This window comes from Hypanus sabinus, chromosome 27 (genome assembly GCF_030144855.1).
Source record: "Hypanus sabinus isolate sHypSab1 chromosome 27, sHypSab1.hap1, whole genome shotgun sequence".
Classification (NCBI taxonomy): Eukaryota; Metazoa; Chordata; class Chondrichthyes; order Myliobatiformes; family Dasyatidae; genus Hypanus; species Hypanus sabinus.
This window is the reverse complement of record NC_082732.1, coordinates 44,839,296-44,861,947: the sequence shown is the minus strand read 5'-3', so window position 1 is coordinate 44,861,947 and position 22,652 is coordinate 44,839,296. Positions and strand designations below refer to the sequence as shown.

Sequence of the window (22,652 nt, the reverse complement as noted above, 5' to 3'; positions counted from 1 at the left end):
CAGCCATGATGGAATGGTGGAGTAGACTCGATGGGCTAAATGGCCTAATTCTGCTCCTGTGTCTTATGGTGGAGAGAAGTGGTGGATGGAGAGAGGCAGGTGAGGGAAGGAGAGAGGCGGCAGAAGGGAGAGGAAGGGCAGGATGAGGGGGTGGGATTGAGAGGTAGGAGAGGGAGGAGTGATAATAGGGAGAAAGATTGGGGAGGGGAGCAGGAAGAGGGGAGACAGAAGTGTGGGGAGTGGATATGGAGGGAGCGAGAACTGAGAGAGGATGAGAAGTTGAGCATTCTCAGTCTTTGAGATGACATGTTACATTGAGACACTGTCTACCTTCTCAAGTGATGAGACTATTCCCATATCAAGCCCTATGTAAGATCAGGGGGCTTCGTATCGGTGATCGGTGACATTGTTTACCCTTCCTTTAGCATCACTGGAACTTATCGCATTGCTTCTTTGAGAGCTCTCCACCAACAAATCGGCCGCTGCTTCACCCACCGTCAGTGATCTTGCTCTCTTCCTCACTGCTGGCATCGGGAGGAAGGTACAGGAGCCTCAGGTCCCACAACACCAGGTTCAGGAACAGTCACTACCCCTCAACCATCAGGTCCCACACCACCAGGTTCAGGAACAGTCACTACCCCTCAACCATCAGGTCCCACACCACCAGGTTCAGGAACAGTCACTACCCCTTAACCATCAGGTCCCACACCACCAGGTTCAGGAACAGTCACTACCCCTCAACCATCAGGTCCTACACCACCAGTTTCAAGGACAGTTATTACCCCTCAACCATCAGGTCCCACACCACCAGGTTCAGGAACAGTCACTACCCCTCAATCATAAGGTCCCACACCACCAGGTTCAGGAACAGTCACTATCCCTTAACCATCAGGTCCCACACCACAAGGTTCAGGAACAGTCACTACCCCTCAACCATCAGGTCCCACACCACCAGGTTCAGGAACAGTCACTATCCCTTAACCATCAGGTCCCACACCACAAGGTTCAGGAACAGTCACTACCCCTCAACCATCAGGTCCCACACCACCAGGTTCAGGAACAGTTATCATCCCTTAACCATCAGGTCCCACACCACCAGGTTCAGGAACAGTTATCACCCCTTAACCATCAGGTCCCACACCACCAGGTACAGGAACAGTCACTACCCCTCAACCATCAGGCCCAACACCACCAAGTTCAAGGACAGTTATTAACCCTCAGCCATCAGGTCCCACACCACCAGGTTCAGGAACAGTCACTACCCCTCAACCATTTGGTCCCACACCACCAGGTCCAGGAACAGTCACTACCCCTTAACCATCAGGTCCCACACCACCAGGTTCAGGAACAGTCACTAGCCCTCAACTATCAGGTCCCACACCACCAGGTTCAGGAACAGTCACTATCCCTCAACCATCAGGCCCCACACCACCAGTTTCAGGAACAGTCACTACCCCTCAACTATCAGGTCCCACACCACCAGGTTCAGGAACAGTCACTACCTCTCAACCACCAGGTTCAGGAACAGTCACTATCCCTGAACCATCAGGTCCCACACCACCAGGTTCGGGAACAGTCTCTACCCCTCAACTATCAGGTCCCACACCACCAGGTTCAGGAACAGTCACTACCCCTCAACCATCAGGTCCCACACCACCAGGTTCAGGAACAGTGACTACCCCTCAACCATCAGGTCCCACACCACCAGGTTCAGGAACAGTCACTACCCGTCAACCATCAGGTCCCACACCACCAGGTTCAGGAACAGTTATCACCCCTTAACCATCAGGTCCCACACCACCAGGTTCAGGAACAGTCACTACCCCTCAACCATGTCCCACACCACCAGGTTCAGGAACAGTCACTACCCCTCAACCATCAGGTCCCACACCACCAGGTTCAGGAACAGTCACTACCCCTTAACCATCAGGTCCCACACCACCAGGTTTTGGAACAGTCACTACCCCACAACCATCAGGTCCCACACCACCAGGTTCAGGAACAGTCAGTACCCCTTAACCATCAGGCCCCACACCACCAGGTTCAGGAACAGTCACTAGCCCTCAACTATCAGGTCCCACACCACCAGGTTCAGGAACAGTCACTATCCCTCAACCATTTGGTCCCACACCACCAAGTTCAGGAACAGTCACTACCCCTCAACCATCAGGTCCCACACCACCAGGTTCAGGAACAGTCACTACCTCTCAACCACCAGGTTCAGGAACAGTCACTATCCCTGAACCATCAGGTCCCACACCACCAGGTTCGGGAACAGTCACTACCCTTCAACCATCAGGTCCCACACCACCAGGTTCAGGAACAGTCAGTACCCCTTAACCATCAGGCCCCACACCACCAGGTTCAGGAACAGTCACTAGCCCTCAACTATCAGGTCCCACACCACCAGGTTCAGGAACAGTCACTATCCCTCAACCATCAGGCCCCACACCACCAGTTTCAGGAACAGTCACTACCCCTCAACTATCAGGTCCCACACCACCAGGTTCAGGAACAGTCACTACTCTTCAACCATCAGGTCCCACACCACCAGGTTCAAGGACAGTTATTACCCCTCAACCATCAGGTCCCACACCACCAGGTTCTGGAACAGCCACTACCCCTCAACCATCAGGTCCCACACCACCAGGTTCGGGAACAGTCACTACCCTTCAACCACCAGGTTCAGGAACAGTCACTATCCCTGAACCATCAGGTCCCACACCACCAGGTTCGGGAACAGTCACTACCCCTCAACTATCAGGTCCCACACCACCAGGTTCAGGAACAGTCACTACCCCTCAACCATCAGGTCCCACACCACCAGGTTCAGGAACAGTTATCACCCCTTAACCATCAGGTCCCACATCACCAGGTTCAGGAACAGTCACTACCCCTCAACCATCAGGTCCCACACCACCAGGTTCAGGAACAGTTATCACCCCTTAACCATCAGGTCCCACACCACCAGGTTCAGGAACAGTCACTACCCCTCAACCATTTGGTCCCACACCACCAGGTTCAGGAACAGTCACTACCCATCAACCACCAGGTTCAGGAACAGTCACTATCCCTGAACCATCAGGTCCCACACCACCAGGTTCGGGAACAGTCACTACCCTTCAACCATCAGGTCCCACACCACCAGGTTCAGGAACAGTCAGTACCCCTTAACCATCAGGCCCCACACCACCAGGTTCAGGAACAGTCACTAGCCCTCAACTATCAGGTCCCACACCACCAGGTTCAGGAACAATCAATATCCCTCAACCATCAGGCCCCACACCACCAGTTTCAGGAACAGTCACTACCCCTCAACTATCAGGTCCCACACCACCAGGTTCAGGAACAGTCACTACTCCTCAACCATCAGGTCCCACACCACCAGGTTCAAGGACAGTTATTACCCCTCAACCATCAGGTCCCACACCACCAGGTTCTGGAACAGTCACTACCCCTCAACCATTTGGTCCCACACCACCAGGTCCAGGAACAGTCACTACCCCTTAACCATCAGGTCCCACACCACCAGTTTCAGGAACAGCCACTACCCCTCAACCATCAGGTCCCACACCACCAGGTTCGGGAACAGTCACTACCCTTCAACCACCAGGTTCAGGAACAGTCACTACCTCTCAACCACCAGGTTCAGGAACAGTCAGTACCCCTTAACCATCAGGTCCCACACCACCAGGTTCGGGAACAGTCACTACCCCTCAACTATCAGGTCCCACACCACCAGGTTCAGGAATTGTCACTACCCCTCAACCATCAGGTCCCACACCACCAGGTTCAGGAACAGTCACTACCCCTCAACCATCAGGTCCCACACCACCAGGTTCAGGGACAGTCACTACCCCTCAACCACCAGGTCCCTCACCACCAGGTTCAGGAACAGTCACTACCCCTCAACCATCAGGTCCCACACCAACAGGTTCAAGAACAGACACTACCCCTCAACCATCAGGTCCCACGCCACCAGGTTCAGGAACAGTTATAACCCCTTAACCATCAGGTCCCACACCACCAGATTCAGGAACAGTCACTACCCCTCAAACATCAGGTCCCACACCACCAGGTTCAGGAACAGTCACTACCCCTCAACCATCAGGTCCCACACCACCAGGTTCAGGAACAGTCACTACCCCTCAACCATCAGGTCTCACACCACCAGGTTCAGGAACAGTCACTACCCCTCAACCATTTGGTCCCACACCACCAGGTCCAGGAACAGTCACTACCCCTTAACCATCAGGTCCCACACCACCAGGTTCAGGAACAGTCACTAGCCCTCAACTATCAGGTCCCACACCACCAGGTTCAGGAACAGTCACTATCCCTCAACCATCAGGCCCCACACCACCAGTTTCAGGAACAGTCACTACCCCTCAACTATCAGGTCCCACACCACCAGGTTCAGGAACAGTCACTATCTCTCAACCACCAGGTTCAGGAACAGTCACTATCCCTGAACCATCAGGTCCCACACCACCAGGTTCGGGAACAGTCTCTACCCCTCAACTATCAGGTCCCACACCACCAGGTTCAGGAACAGTCACTACCCCTCAACCATCATGTCCCACACCACCAGGTTCAGGAACAGTCACTACCCCTCAACCATCAGGTCCCACACCACCAGGTTCAGGGACAGTCACTACCCCTCAACCATCAGGTCCCACAACACCAGGTTCAGGAACAGTTATCACCCCTTAACCATCAGGTCCCACACCACCAGGTTCAGGAACAGTCACTACCCCTCAACCATGTCCCACACCACCAGGTTCAGGAACAGTCACTACCCCTCAACCATCAGGTCCCACACCACCAGGTTCAGGAACAGTCACTACCCCTTAACCATCAGGTCCCACACCACCAGGTTTTGGAACAGTCACTACCCCACAACCATCAGGTCCCACACCACCAGGTTCAGGAACAGTCAGTACCCCTTAACCATCAGGCCCCACACCACCAGGTTCAGGAACAGTCACTAGCCCTCAACTATCAGGTCCCACACCACCAGGTTCAGGAACAGTCACTATCCCTCAACCATTTGGTCCCACACCACCAAGTTCAGGAACAGTCACTACCCCTCAACCATCAGGTCCCACACCACCAGGTTCAGGAACAGTCACTACCTCTCAACCACCAGGTTCAGGAACAGTCACTATCCCTGAACCATCAGGTCCCACACCACCAGGTTCGGGAACAGTCACTACCCTTCAACCATCAGGTCCCACACCACCAGGTTCAGGAACAGTCAGTACCCCTTAACCATCAGGCCCCACACCACCAGGTTCAGGAACAGTCACTAGCCCTCAACTATCAGGTCCCACACCACCAGGTTCAGGAACAGTCACTATCCCTCAACCATCAGGCCCCACACCACCAGTTTCAGGAACAGTCACTACCCCTCAACTATCAGGTCCCACACCACCAGGTTCAGGAACAGTCACTACTCTTCAACCATCAGGTCCCACACCACCAGGTTCAAGGACAGTTATTACCCCACAACCATCAGGTCCCACACCACCAGGTTCAGGAACAGCCACTACCCCTCAACCATCAGGTCCCACACCACCAGGTTCGGGAACAGTCACTACCCTTCAACCACCAGGTTCAGGAACAGTCACTATCCCTGAACCATCAGGTCCCACACCACCAGGTTCGGGAACAGTCACTACCTCTCAACTATCAGGTCCCACACCACCAGGTTCAGGAACAGTCACTACCCCTCAACCATCAGGTCCCACACCACCAGGTTCAGGAACAGTTATCACCCCTTAACCATCAGGTCCCACATCACCAGGTTCAGGAACAGTCACTACCCCTCAACCATCAGGTCCCACACCACCAGGTTCAGGAACAGTTATCACCCCTTAACCATCAGGTCCCACACCACCAGGTTCAGGAACAGTCACTACCCCTCAACCATTTGGTCCCACACCACCAGGTTCAGGAACAGTCACTACCCATCAACCACCAGGTTCAGGAACAGTCACTATCCCTGAACCATCAGGTCCCACACCACCAGGTTCGGGAACAGACACTACCCTTCAACCATCAGGTCCCACACCACCAGGTTCAGGAACAGTCAGTACCCCTTAACCATCAGGCCCCACACCACCAGGTTCAGGAACAGTCACTAGCCCTCAACTATCAGGTCCCACACCACCAGGTTCAGGAACAATCAATATCCCTCAACCATCAGGCCCCACACCACCAGTTTCAGGAACAGTCACTACCCCTCAACTATCAGGTCCCACACCACCAGGTTCAGGAACACTCACTACTCCTCAACCATCAGGTCCCACACCACCAGGTTCAAGGACAGTTATTACCCCTCAACCATCAGGTCCCACACCACCAGGTTCTGGAACAGTCACTACCCCTCAACCATTTGGTCCCACACCACCAGGTCCAGGAACAGTCACTACCCCTTAACCATCAGGTCCCACACCACCAGGTTCAGGAACAGCCACTACCCCTCAACCATCAGGTCCCACACCACCAGGTTCGGGAACAGTCACTACCCTTCAACCACCAGGTTCAGGAACAGTCACTACCTCTCAACCACCAGGTTCAGGAACAGTCAGTACCCCTTAACCATCAGGTCCCACACCACCAGGTTCGGGAACAGTCACTACCCCTCAACTATCAGGTCCCACACCACCAGGTTCAGGAATAGTCACTACCCCTCAACCATCAGGTCCCACACCACCAGGTTCAGGAACAGTCACTACCCCTCAACCATCAGGCCCCACACCACCAGGTTCAGGGACAGTCACTACCCCTCAACCACCAGGTCCCTCACCACCAGGTTCAGGAACAGTCAATACCCCTCAACCATCAGGTCCCACACCAACAGGTTCAAGAACAGACACTACCCCTCAACCATCAGGTCCCACGCCACCAGGTTCAGGAACAGTCACTACCCCTCAACCATCAGGCCCCACACCACCAGGTTCAGGGACAGTCACTACCCCTCAACCACCAGGTCCCTCACCACCAGGTTCAGGAACAGTCAATACCCCTCAACCATCAGGTCCCACACCAACAGGTTCAAGAACAGACACTACCCCTCAACCATCAGGCCCCACACCACCAGGTTCAGGGACAGTCACTACCCCTCAACCACCAGGTCCCTCACCACCAGGTTCAGGAACAGTCAATACCCCTCAACCATCAGGTCCCACACCAACAGGTTCAAGAACAGACACTACCCCTCAACCATCAGGTCCCACGCCACCAGGTTCAGGAACAGTTATAACCCCTTAACCATCAGGTCCCACACCACCAGATTCAGGAACAGTCACTACCCCTCAAACATCAGGTCCCACACCACCAGGTTCAGGAACAGTCACTACCCCTCAACCATCAGGTCCCACACCACCAGGTTCAGGAACAGTCACTACCCCTCAACCATCAGGTCTCACACCACCAGGTTCAGGAACAGTCACTATCCCTTAACCATCAGGTCCCACACCACCAGGTTCAGGAACAGTCAGTACCCCTTAACCATCAGGCCCCACACCACCAGGTTCGGGAACAGTCACTACCCTTCAACCATCAGGTCCCACACCACCAGGTTCAGGAACAGTCAGTACCCCTTAACCATCAGGCCCCACACCACCAGGTTCAGGAACAGTCACTACCCCTCAACCATCAGGTCTCACACCACCAGGTTCAGGAACAGTCACTACCCCTCAACCATTTGGTCCCACACCACCAGGTCCAGGAACAGTCACTACCCCTTAACCATCAGGTCCCACACCACCAGGTTCAGGAATAGTCACTACCCCTCAACCATCAGGTCCCACACCACCAGGTTCAGGAACAGTCACTACCCCTCAACCATCAGGTCCCACACCACCAGGTTCAGGGACAGTCACTACCCCTCAACCACCAGGTCCCTCACCACCAGGTTCAGGAACAGTCACTACCCCTCAACCATCAGGTCCCACACCAACAGGTTCAAGAACAGACACTACCCCTCAACCATCAGGTCCCACGCCACCAGGTTCAGGAACAGTTATAACCCCTTAACCATCAGGTCCCACACCACCAGATTCAGGAACAGTCACTACCCCTCAAACATCAGGTCCCACACCACCAGGTTCAGGAACAGTCACTACCCCTCAACCATCAGGTCCCACACCACCAGGTTCAGGAACAGTCACTACCCCTCAACCATCAGGTCTCACACCACCAGGTTCAGGAACAGTCACTACCCCTCAACCATTTGGTCCCACACCACCAGGTCCAGGAACAGTCACTACCCCTTAACCATCAGGTCCCACACCACCAGGTTCAGGAACAGTCACTAGCCCTCAACTATCAGGTCCCACACCACCAGGTTCAGGAACAGTCACTATCCCTCAACCATCAGGCCCCACACCACCAGTTTCAGGAACAGTCACTACCCCTCAACTATCAGGTCCCACACCACCAGGTTCAGGAACAGTCACTATCTCTCAACCACCAGGTTCAGGAACAGTCACTATCCCTGAACCATCAGGTCCCACACCACCAGGTTCGGGAACAGTCTCTACCCCTCAACTATCAGGTCCCACACCACCAGGTTCAGGAACAGTCACTACCCCTCAACCATCAGGTCCCACACCACCAGGTTCAGGAACAGTCACTACCCCTCAACCATCAGGTCCCACACCACCAGGTTCAGGGACAGTCACTACCCCTCAACCATCAGGTCCCACAACACCAGGTTCAGGAACAGTTATCACCCCTTAACCATCAGGTCCCACACCACCAGGTTCAGGAACAGTCACTACCCCTCAACCATGTCCCACACCACCAGGTTCAGGAACAGTCACTACCCCTCAACCATCAGGTCCCACACCACCAGGTTCAGGAACAGTCACTACCCCTTAACCATCAGGTCCCACACCACCAGGTTTTGGAACAGTCACTACCCCACAACCATCAGGTCCCACACCACCAGGTTCAGGAACAGTCAGTACCCCTTAACCATCAGGCCCCACACCACCAGGTTCAGGAACAGTCACTAGCCCTCAACTATCAGGTCCCACACCACCAGGTTCAGGAACAGTCACTATCCCTCAACCATTTGGTCCCACACCACCAAGTTCAGGAACAGTCACTACCCCTCAACCATCAGGTCCCACACCACCAGGTTCAGGAACAGTCACTACCTCTCAACCACCAGGTTCAGGAACAGTCACTATCCCTGAACCATCAGGTCCCACACCACCAGGTTCGGGAACAGTCACTACCCTTCAACCATCAGGTCCCACACCACCAGGTTCAGGAACAGTCAGTACCCCTTAACCATCAGGCCCCACACCACCAGGTTCAGGAACAGTCACTAGCCCTCAACTATCAGGTCCCACACCACCAGGTTCAGGAACAGTCACTATCCCTCAACCATCAGGCCCCACACCACCAGTTTCAGGAACAGTCACTACCCCTCAACTATCAGGTCCCACACCACCAGGTTCAGGAACAGTCACTACTCTTCAACCATCAGGTCCCACACCACCAGGTTCAAGGACAGTTATTACCCCTCAACCATCAGGTCCCACACCACCAGGTTCAGGAACAGCCACTACCCCTCAACCATCAGGTCCCACACCACCAGGTTCGGGAACAGTCACTACCCTTCAACCACCAGGTTCAGGAACAGTCACTATCCCTGAACCATCAGGTCCCACACCACCAGGTTCGGGAACAGTCACTACCTCTCAACTATCAGGTCACACACCACCAGGTTCAGGAACAGTCACTACCCCTCAACCATCAGGTCCCACACCACCAGGTTCAGGAACAGTTATCACCCCTTAACCATCAGGTCCCACATCACCAGGTTCAGGAACAGTCACTACCCCTCAACCATCAGGTCCCACACCACCAGGTTCAGGAACAGTTATCACCCCTTAACCATCAGGTCCCACACCACCAGGTTCAGGAACAGTCACTACCCCTCAACCATTTGGTCCCACACCACCAGGTTCAGGAACAGTCACTACCCATCAACCACCAGGTTCAGGAACAGACACTATCCCTGAACCATCAGGTCCCACACCACCAGGTTCGGGAACAGACACTACCCTTCAACCATCAGGTCCCACACCACCAGGTTCAGGAACAGTCAGTACCCCTTAACCATCAGGCCCCACACCACCAGGTTCAGGAACAGTCACTAGCCCTCAACTATCAGGTCCCACACCACCAGGTTCAGGAACAATCAATATCCCTCAACCATCAGGCCCCACACCACCAGTTTCAGGAACAGTCACTACCCCTCAACTATCAGGTCCCACACCACCAGGTTCAGGAACACTCACTACTCCTCAACCATCAGGTCCCACACCACCAGGTTCAAGGACAGTTATTACCCCTCAACCATCAGGTCCCACACCACCAGGTTCTGGAACAGTCACTACCCCTCAACCATTTGGTCCCACACCACCAGGTCCAGGAACAGTCACTACCCCTTAACCATCAGGTCCCACACCACCAGGTTCAGGAACAGCCACTACCCCTCAACCATCAGGTCCCACACCACCAGGTTCGGGAACAGTCACTACCCTTCAACCACCAGGTTCAGGAACAGTCACTACCTCTCAACCACCAGGTTCAGGAACAGTCAGTACCCCTTAACCATCAGGTCCCACACCACCAGGTTCGGGAACAGTCACTACCCCTCAACTATCAGGTCCCACACCACCAGGTTCAGGAATAGTCACTACCCCTCAACCATCAGGTCCCACACCACCAGGTTCAGGAACAGTCACTACCCCTCAACCATCAGGCCCCACACCACCAGGTTCAGGGACAGTCACTACCCCTCAACCACCAGGTCCCTCACCACCAGGTTCAGGAACAGTCAATACCCCTCAACCATCAGGTCCCACACCAACAGGTTCAAGAACAGACACTACCCCTCAACCATCAGGTCCCACGCCACCAGGTTCAGGAACAGTTATAACCCCTTAACCATCAGGTCCCACACCACCAGATTCAGGAACAGTCACTACCCCTCAAACATCAGGTCCCACACCACCAGGTTCAGGAACAGTCACTACCCCTCAACCATCAGGTCCCACACCACCAGGTTCAGGAACAGTCACTACCCCTCAACCATCAGGTCTCACACCACCAGGTTCAGGAACAGTCACTATCCCTTAACCATCAGGTCCCACACCACCAGGTTCAGGAACAGTCACTACCCCTCAACCATCAGGTCCCACAGCACCAAGTTCAGGAACAGTTATCATCCCTTAACCATCAGGTCCCACACCACCAGGTTCAGGGACAGTCATTACCCCTCAACCATCAGGTCCCACACCACCAGGTTCAGGGACATTTATCACCCCTTAACCATCAGGTCCCACACCACCAGGTTCGGGAACAGTCACTACCCTTCAACCATCAGGTCCCACACCACCAGGTTCAGGAACAGTCAGTACCCCTTAACCATCAGGCCCCACACCACCAGGTTCGGGAACAGTCACTACCCTTCAACCATCAGGTCCCACACCACCAGGTTCAGGAACAGTCAGTACCCCTTAACCATCAGGCCCCACACCACCAGGTTCAGGAACAGTCACTAGCCCTCAACTATCAGGTCCCACACCACCAGGTTCAGGAACAATCAATATCCCTCAACCATCAGGCCCCACACCACCAGGTTCAAGGACAGTTATTACCCCTCAACCATCAGGTCCCACACCACCAGGTTCTGGAACAGTCACTACCCCTCAACCATTTGGTCCCACACCACCAGGTCCAGGAACAGTCACTACCCCTTAACCATCAGGTCCCACACCACCAGGTTCAGGAACAGCCACTACCCCTCAACCATCAGGTCCCACACCACCAGGTTCGGGAACAGTCACTACCCTTCAACCACCAGGTTCAGGAACAGTCACTACCTCTCAACCACCAGGTTCAGGAACAGTCAGTACCCCTTAACCATCAGGTCCCACACCACCAGGTTCGGGAACAGTCACTACCCCTCAACTATCAGGTCCCACACCACCAGGTTCAGGAATAGTCACTACCCCTCAACCATCAGGTCCCACACCACCAGGTTCAGGAACAGTCACTACCCCTCAACCATCAGGTCCCACACCACCAGGTTCAGGGACAGTCACTACCCCTCAACCACCAGGTCCCTCACCACCAGGTTCAGGAACAGTCACTACCCCTCAACCATCAGGTCCCACACCAACAGGTTCAAGAACAGTCACTACCCCTCAACCATCAGGTCCCACGCCACCAGGTTCAGGAACAGTTATAACCCCTTAACCATCAGGTCCCACACCACCAGATTCAGGAACAGTCACTACCCCTCAAACATCAGGTCCCACACCACCAGGTTCAGGAACAGTCACTACCCCTCAACCATCAGGTCCCACACCACCAGGTTCAGGAACAGTCACTACCCCTCAACCATCAGGTCTCACACCACCAGGTTCAGGAACAGTCACTACCCCTCAACCATTTGGTCCCACACCACCAGGTCCAGGAACAGTCACTACCCCTTAACCATCAGGTCCCACACCACCAGGTTCAGGAACAGTCACTAGCCCTCAACTATCAGGTCCCACACCACCAGGTTCAGGAACAGTCACTATCCCTCAACCATCAGGCCCCACACCACCAGTTTCAGGAACAGTCACTACCCCTCAACTATCAGGTCCCACACCACCAGGTTCAGGAACAGTCACTATCTCTCAACCACCAGGTTCAGGAACAGTCACTATCCCTGAACCATCAGGTCCCACACCACCAGGTTCGGGAACAGTCTCTACCCCTCAACTATCAGGTCCCACACCACCAGGTTCAGGAACAGTCACTACCCCTCAACCATCAGGTCCCACACCACCAGGTTCAGGAACAGTCACTACCCCTCAACCATCAGGTCCCACACCACCAGGTTCAGGAACAGTCACTACCCCTCAACCATCAGGTCCCACACCACCAGGTTCAGGAACAGTCACTACCCCTCAACCATCAGGTCCCACACCACCAGGTTCAGGGACAGTCACTACCCCTCAACCATCAGGTCCCACAACACCAGGTTCAGGAACAGTTATCACCCCTTAACCATCAGGTCCCACACCACCAGGTTCAGGAACAGTCACTACCCCTCAACCATGTCCCACACCACCAGGTTCAGGAACAGTCACTACCCCTCAACCATCAGGTCCCACACCACCAGGTTCAGGAAGAGTCACTACCCCTTAACCATCAGGTCCCACACCACCAGGTTTTGGAACAGTCACTACCCCACAACCATCAGGTCCCACACCACCAGGTTCAGGAACAGTCAGTACCCCTTAACCATCAGGCCCCACACCACCAGGTTCAGGAACAGTCACTAGCCCTCAACTATCAGGTCCCACACCACCAGGTTCAGGAACAGTCACTATCCCTCAACCATTTGGTCCCACACCACCAAGTTCAGGAACAGTCACTACCCCTCAACCATCAGGTCCCACACCACCAGGTTCAGGAACAGTCACTACCTCTCAACCACCAGGTTCAGGAACAGTCACTATCCCTGAACCATCAGGTCCCACACCACCAGGTTCGGGAACAGTCACTACCCTTCAACCATCAGGTCCCACACCACCAGGTTCAGGAACAGTCAGTACCCCTTAACCATCAGGCCCCACACCACCAGGTTCAGGAACAGTCACTAGCCCTCAACTATCAGGTCCCACACCACCAGGTTCAGGAACAGTCACTATCCCTCAACCATCAGGCCCCACACCACCAGTTTCAGGAACAGTCACTACCCCTCAACTATCAGGTCCCACACCACCAGGTTGAGGAACAGTCACTACTCTTCAACCATCAGGTCCCACACCACCAGGTTAAAGGACAGTTATTACCCCTCAACCATCAGGTCCCACACCACCAGGTTCAGGAACAGCCACTACCCCTCAACCATCTGGTCCCACACCACCAGGTTCGGGAACAGTCACTACCCTTCAACCACCAGGTTCAGGAACAGTCACTATCCCTGAACCATCAGGTCCCACACCACCAGGTTCGGGAACAGTCACTACCCCTCAACTATCAGGTCCCACACCACCAGGTTCAGGAACAGTCACTACCCCTCAACCATCAGGTCCCACACCACCAGGTTCAGGAACAGTTATCACCCCTTAATCATCAGGTCCCACATCACCAGGTTCAGGAACAGTCACTACCCCTCAACCATCAGGTCCCACACCACCAGGTTCAGGAACAGTTATCACCCCTTAACCATCAGGTCCCACACCACCAGGTTCAGGAACAGTCACTACCCCTCAACCATTTGGTCCCACACCACCAGGTTCAGGAACAGTCACTACCCATCAACCACCAGGTTCAGGAACAGTCACTATCCCTGAACCATCAGGTCCCACACCACCAGGTTCGGGAACAGTCACTACACTTCAACCATCAGGTCCCACACCACCAGGTTCAGGAACAGTCACTAGCCCTCAACTATCAGGTCCCACACCACCAGGTTCAGGAACAATCAATATCCCTCAACCATCAGGCCCCACACCACCAGTTTCAGGAACAGTCACTACCCCTCAACTATCAGGTCCCACACCACCAGGTTCAGGAACACTCACTACTCCTCAACCATCAGGTCCCACACCACCAGGTTCAAGGACAGTTATTACCCCTGAACCATCAGGTCCCACACCACCAGGTTCAGGAACAGTCACTACCCCTCAACCATCAGGTCCCACACCACCAGGTTCAGGAACAGTTATCACCCCTTAATCATCAGGTCCCACATCACCAGGTTCAGGAACAGTCACTACCCCTCAACTATCAGGTCCCACACCACCAGGTTTTGGAACAGTCACTACCCCACAACCATCAGGTCCCACACCACCAGGTTCAGGAACAGTCAGTACCCCTTAACCATCAGGCCCCACACCACCAGGTTCAGGAACAGTCACTAGCCCTCAACTATCAGGTCCCACACCACCAGGTTCAGGAACAGTCACTATCCCTCAACCATTTGGTCCCACACCACCAAGTTCAGGAACAGTCACTACCCCTCAACCATCAGGTCCTACACCACCAGGTTCAGGAACAGTCACTACCTCTCAACCACCAGGTTCAGGAACAGTCACTATCCCTGAACCATCAGGTCCCACACCACCAGGTTCGGGAACAGTCACTACCCTTCAACCATCAGGTCCCATACCACCAGGTTCAGGAACAGTCAGTACCCCTTAACCATCAGGCCCCACACCACCAGGTTCAGGAACAGTCACTAGCCCTCAACTATCAGGTCCCATACCACCAGGTTCAGGAACAGTCAGTACCCCTTAACCATCAGGCCCCACACCACCAGGTTCAGGAACAGTCACTAGCCCTCAACTATCAGGTCCCACACCACCAGGTTGAGGAACAGTCACTATCCCTCAACCATCAGGCCCCACACCACCAGGTTCAGGAACAGGCACTACTCTTCAACCATCAGGTCCCACACCACCAGGTTCAAGGACAGTTATTACCCCTCAACCATCAGGTCCCACACCACCAGGTTCAGGAACAGCCACTACCCCTCAACCATCAGGTCCCACACCACCAGGTTCGGGAACAGTCACTACCCTTCAACCACCAGGTTCAGGAACAGTCACTATCCCTGAACCATCAGGTCCCACACCACCAGGTTCGGGAACAGTCACTACCCCTCAACTATCAGGTCCCACACCACCAGGTTCAGGAACAGTCACTACCCCTCAACCATCAGGTCCCACACCACCAGGTTCAGGAACAGTTATCACCCCTTAACCATCAGGTCCCACACCACCAGGTTCAGGAACAGTCACTACCCCTCAACCATCAGGTCCCACACCACCAGGTTCAGGAACAGTTATCACCCCTTAACCATCAGGTCCCACACCACCAGGTTCAGGAACAGTCACTACCCCTCAACCATTTGGTCCCACACCACCAGGTTCAGGAACAGTCACTACCCATCAACCACCAGGTTCAGGAACAGTCACTATCCCTGAACCATCAGGTCCCACACCACCAGGTTCGGGAACAGTCACTACCCTTCAACCATCAGGTCCCACACCACCAGGTTCAGGAACAGTCAGTACCCCTTAACCATCAGGCCACACACCACCAGGTTCAGGAACAGTCACTAGCCCTCAACTATCAGGTCCCACACCACCAGGTTCAGGAACAATCAATATCCCTCAACCATCAGGCCCCACACCACCAGTTTCAGGAACAGTCACTACCCCTCAACTATCAGGTCCCACACCACCAGGTTCAGGAACAGTCAGTACTCCTCAACCATCAGGTCCCACACCACCAGGTTCAAGGACAGTTATTACCCCTCAACCATCAGGTCCCACACCACCAGGTTCTGGAACAGTCACTACCCCTCAACCATTTGGTCCCACACCACCAGGTCCAGGAACAGTCACTACCCCTTAACCATCAGGTCTCACACCACCAGGTTCAGGAACAGCCACTACCCCTCAACCATCAGGTCCCACACCACCAGGTTCGGGAACAGTCACTACCCTTCAACCACCAGGTTCAGGAACAGTCACTACCTCTCAACCACCAGGTTCAGGAACAATCAGTACCCCTTAACCATCAGGTCCCACACCACCAGGTTCGGGAACAGTCACTACCCCTCAACTATCAGGTCCCACACCACCAGGTTCAGGAATAGTCACTACCCCTCAACCATCAGGTCCCACACCACCAGGTTCAGGAACAGTCACTACCCCTCAACCATCAGGTCCCACACCACCAGGTTCAGGGACAGTCACTACCCCTCAACCACCAGGTCCCTCACCACCAGGTTCAGGAACAGTCACTACCCCTCAACCATCAGGTCCCACACCAACAGGTTCAAGAACAGTCACTACCCCTCAACCATCAGGTCCCACGCCACCAGGTTCAGGAACAGTTATAACCCCTTAACCATCAGGTCCCACACCACCAGATTCAGGAACAGTCACTACCCCTCAAACATCAGGTCCCACACCACCAGGTTCAGGAACAGTCACTACCCCTCAACCATCAGGTCCCACACCACCAGGTTCAGGAACAGTCACTACCCCTCAACCATCAGGTCTCACACCACCAGGTTCAGGAACAGTCACTATCCCTTAACCATCAGGTCCCACACCACCAGGTTCAGGAACAGTCACTACCCCTCAACCATCAGGTCCCACAGCACCAAGTTCAGGAACAGTTATCATCCCTTAACCATCAGGTCCCACACCACCAGGTTCAGGGACAGTCATTACCCCTCAACCATCAGGTCCCACACCACCAGGTTCAGGGACATTTATCACCCCTTAACCATCAGGTCCCACACCACCAGGTTCAGGAACAGTCACTACCCCTCAACCATCAGGTCCCACACCACCAAGTTCAAGGACAGTTATTACCCCTCAACCATCAGGTCCCACACCACCATGTTCAGGAACAGTCACTACCCCTCAACCATCAGGTCCCACACCACCAAGTTCAAGGACAGTTATTACCCCTCAACCATCAGGTCCCACACCACCAGGTTCAGGAACAGTCACTACCCCTTAACCATCAGGTCCCACACCACCAGTTTCAGGAACAGTCACTACCCCTCAACCATCAGGTCCCACACCACCAGGTTCAGGAACAGTCACTACCCCTCAACCATCAGGTCCCACACCACCAGGTTCAGGAACAGTCACTATATCCCTTAACCATCAGGTCCCACACCACCAGGTTCAGGAACAGTCACTACCCCTCAACCATCAGGTCCCACACCACCAGGTTCAGAAACAGTCACTACTTCTCAACCACCAGGTTCAGGAACAGTCACTACCCCTCAACCATCAGGTCCCACACCACCAAGTTCAAGGACAGTTATTACCCCTCGACCATCAGGTCCCACACCACCAGGTTCAAGAACAGTCACTAGCCCTCAACCATTTGGTCCCACACCACCAGGTTCAGGAACAGTCACTACCCCTTAACCATCAGGTCCCACACCACCAGGTTTTGGAACAGTCACTACCCCTCAACCATCAGGTCCCACACCACCAGGTTCAGGAACAGTCACTACCCCTCAACCATCAGGTCCCACACCACCAGGTTCAGGTATAGTCACTACCCCTCAACCATCAGGTCCTACGCCACCAGGTTCAGGAACAGTCACTATCCCTGAACCATCAGGTCCCACACCATCAGGTTCGGGAACAGTCACTACCCTTCAACCATCAGGTCCCACACCACCAGGTTCAGGAACAGTCACTAGCCCTCAACTATCAGGTCCCACACCACCAGGTTCAGGAACAGTCACTACCCCTCAACCATCAGGCCCCACACCACCAGTTTCAGGAACAGTCACTACTCCTCAACCATCAGGTCCCACACCACCAGGTTCAAGGACAGTTATTACCCCTCAGCCATCAGGTCCCACACCACCAGGTTCAGGAACAGCCACTACCCCTCAACCATCAGGTCCCACACCAACAGGTTCAAGAACAGTCTCTACCCCTCAACCATCAGGTCCCACACCACCAGGTTCAGGAACAGTTATAACCCCTTAACCATCAGGTCCCACACCACCAGATTCAGGAACAGTCACTACCCCTCAAACATCAGGTCCCACACCACCAGGTTCAGGAACAGTCACTACCCCTCAACCATCAGGTCCCACACCACCAGGTTCGGGAACAGTCACTACCCTTCAACCACCAGGTTCAGGAACAGTCACTACCTATCAACCACCAGGTACAGGAACAGTCACTATCCCTGAACCATCAGGTCCCACACCACCAGGTTCGGGAACAGTCACTACCCCTCAACTATCAGGTCCCACACCACCAGGTTCAGGAACAGTCACTACCCCTCAAACATCAGGTCTCACACCACCAGGTTCAGGAACAGTCACTACCCCTCAACCATTTGGTCCCACACCACCAGGTCCAGGAACAGTCACTACCCCTTAACCATCAGGTCTCACACCACCAGGTTCAGGAACAGCCACTACCCCTCAACCATCAGGTCCCACACCACCAGGTTCGGGAACAGTCACTACCCTTCAACCACCAGGTTCAGGAACAGTCACTACCTCTCAACCACCAGGTTCAGGAACAATCAGTACCCCTTAACCATCAGGTCCCACACCACCAGGTTCGGGAACAGTCACTACCCCTCAACTATCAGGTCCCACACCACCAGGTTCAGGAACAGTCACTACCCCTCAAACATCAGGTCTCACACCACCAGGTTCAGGAACAGTCACTACCCCTCAACCATTTGGTCCCACACCACCAGGTCCAGGAACAGTCACTACCCCTTAACCATCAGGTCTCACACCACCAGGTTCAGGAACAGCCACTACCCCTCAACCATCAGGTCCCACACCACCAGGTTCGGGAACAGTCACTACCCTTCAACCACCAGGTTCAGGAACAGTCACTACCTCTCAACCACCAGGTTCAGGAACAATCAGTACCCCTTAACCATCAGGTCCCACACCACCAGGTTCGGGAACAGTCACTACCCCTCAACTATCAGGTCCCACACCACCAGGTTCAGGAATAGTCACTACCCCTCAACCATCAGGTCCCACACCACCAGGTTCAGGAACAGTCACTACCCCTCAACCATCAGGTCCCACACCACCAGGTTCAGGGACAGTCACTACCCCTCAACCACCAGGTCCCTCACCACCAGGTTCAGGAACAGTCACTACCCCTCAACCATCAGGTCCCACACCAACAGGTTCAAGAACAGTCACTACCCCTCAACCATCAGGTCCCACGCCACCAGGTTCAGGAACAGTTATAACCCCTTAACCATCAGGTCCCACACCACCAGATTCAGGAACAGTCACTACCCCTCAAACATCAGGTCCCACACCACCAGGTTCAGGAACAGTCACTACCCCTCAACCATCAGGTCCCACACCACCAGGTTCAGGAACAGTCACTACCCCTCAACCATCAGGTCTCACACCACCAGGTTCAGGAACAGTCACTATCCCTTAACCATCAGGTCCCACACCACCAGGTTCAGGAACAGTCACTACCCCTCAACCATCAGGTCCCACAGCACCAAGTTCAGGAACAGTTATCATCCCTTAACCATCAGGTCCCACACCACCAGGTTCAGGGACAGTCATTACCCCTCAACCATCAGGTCCCACACCACCAGGTTCAGGGACATTTATCACCCCTTAACCATCAGGTCCCACACCACCAGGTTCAGGAACAGTCACTACCCCTCAACCATCAGGTCCCACACCACCAAGTTCAAGGACAGTTATTACCCCTCAACCATCAGGTCCCACACCACCATGTTCAGGAACAGTCACTACCCCTCAACCATCAGGTCCCACACCACCAAGTTCAAGGACAGTTATTACCCCTCAACCATCAGGTCCCACACCACCAGGTTCAGGAACAGTCACTACCCCTTAACCATCAGGTCCCACACCACCAGTTTCAGGAACAGTCACTACCCCTCAACCATCAGGTCCCACACCACCAGGTTCAGGAACAGTCACTACCCCTCAACCATCAGGTCCCACACCACCAGGTTCAGGAACAGTCACTATATCCCTTAACCATCAGGTCCCACACCACCAGGTTCAGGAACAGTCACTACCCCTCAACCATCAGGTCCCACACCACCAGGTTCAGAAACAGTCACTACTTCTCAACCACCAGGTTCAGGAACAGTCACTACCCCTCAACCATCAGGTCCCACACCACCAAGTTCAAGGACAGTTATTACCCCTCGACCATCAGGTCCCACACCACCAGGTTCAAGAACAGTCACTAGCCCTCAACCATTTGGTCCCACACCACCAGGTTCAGGAACAGTCACTACCCCTTAACCATCAGGTCCCACACCACCAGGTTTTGGAACAGTCACTACCCCTCAACCATCAGGTCCCACACCACCAGGTTCAGGAACAGTCACTACCCCTCAACCATCAGGTCCCACACCACCAGGTTCAGGTATAGTCACTACCCCTCAACCATCAGGTCCTACGCCACCAGGTTCAGGAACAGTCACTATCACTGAACCATCAGGTCCCACACCATCAGGTTCGGGAACAGTCACTACCCTTCAACCATCAGGTCCCACACCACCAGGTTCAGGAACAGTCACTAGCCCTCAACTATCAGGTCCCACACCACCAGGTTCAGGAACAGTCACTACCCCTCAACCATCAGGCCCCACACCACCAGTTTCAGGAACAGTCACTACTCCTCAACCATCAGGTCCCACACCACCAGGTTCAAGGACAGTTATTACCCCTCAGCCATCAGGTCCCACACCACCAGGTTCAGGAACAGCCACTACCCCTCAACCATCAGGTCCCACACCAACAGGTTCAAGAACAGTCTCTACCCCTCAACCATCAGGTCCCACACCACCAGGTTCAGGAACAGTTATAACCCCTTAACCATCAGGTCCCACACCACCAGATTCAGGAACAGTCACTACCCCTCAAACATCAGGTCCCACACCACCAGGTTCAGGAACAGTCACTACCCCTCAACCATCAGGTCCCACACCACCAGGTTCGGGAACAGTCACTACCCTTCAACCACCAGGTTCAGGAACAGTCACTACCTATCAACCACCAGGTACAGGAACAGTCACTATCCCTGAACCATCAGGTCCCACACCACCAGGTTCGGGAACAGTCACTACCCCTCAACTATCAGGTCCCACACCACCAGGTTCAGGAACAGTCACTACCCCTCAACCATCAGGTCCCACACCACCAGGTTCAGGAACAGCCACTACCCCTCAACCATCAGGTCCCACACCACCAGGTTCAGGGACAGTCACTACCCCTCAACCACCAGGTCCCTCACCACCAGGTTCAGGAACAGTCACTACCCCTCAACCATCAGGTCCCACACCAACAGGTTCAAGAACAGTCACTACCCCTCAACCATCAGGTCCCACGCCACCAGGTTCAGGAACAGTTATAACCCCTTAACCATCAGGTCCCACACCACCAGATTCAGGAACAGTCACTACCCCTCAAACATCAGGTCCCACACCACCAAGTTCAGGAACAGTCACTACCCCTCAACCATCAGGTCCCACACCACCAGGTTCAGGAACAGTCACTACCCCTCAACCATCAGGTCTCACACCACCAGGTTCAGGAACAGTCACTATCCCTTAACCATCAGGTCCCACACCACCAGGTTCAGGAACAGTCACTACCCCTCAACCATCAGGTCTCACACCACCAGGTTCAGGAACAGTCACTATCCCTTAACCATCAGGTCCCACACCACCAGGTTCAGGAACAGTCACTACACCTCAACCATCAGGTCCCACACCACCAAGTTCAGGAACAGTTATCATCCCTTAATCATCAGGTCCCACACCACCAGGTTCAGGGACAGTCATTACCCCTCAACCATCAGGTCCCACACCACCAGGTTCAGGGACAGTTATCACCCCTTAACCATCAGATCCCACACCACCAGATTCAGGAACAGTCACTACCCCTCAAACATCAGGTCCCACACCACCAGGTTCAGGAACAGTCACTACCCCTCAACCATCAGGTCCCACACCACCAGGTTCAGGAACAGTCACTACCCCTCAACCATCAGGTCTCACACCACCAGGTTCAGGAACAGTCACTA

At 54.2% G+C, this 22,652-nt stretch overlaps 2 protein-coding genes and 1 long non-coding RNA gene across 8 annotated transcripts in view; 2 read left to right on the top strand and 1 right to left on the bottom strand.

Moving 5' to 3' along the window:
- Nucleotides 1-22,652, bottom strand: part of LOC132382283 (polyhomeotic-like protein 2) — a 163,713-nt gene that overhangs the window by 34,997 nt on the left and 106,064 nt on the right. The gene's annotated exons all lie outside the window — the stretch shown is intronic.
- Nucleotides 7,116-9,873, top strand: LOC132382288 (uncharacterized). Its single transcript, XR_009508273.1, has 3 exons — nt 7,116-7,153; nt 7,826-8,161; nt 9,794-9,873. It is a non-coding gene; the product is annotated as an uncharacterized LOC132382288 (long non-coding RNA).
- Nucleotides 12,044-21,060, top strand: LOC132382285 (uncharacterized). Its single transcript, XM_059952392.1, has 4 exons — nt 12,044-12,343; nt 16,910-17,452; nt 18,898-20,454; nt 20,601-21,060. Coding segments are annotated over exons 2-4 (1,770 nt in total). The 5' UTR covers nt 12,044-12,343; nt 16,910-17,450; the 3' UTR covers nt 20,812-21,060.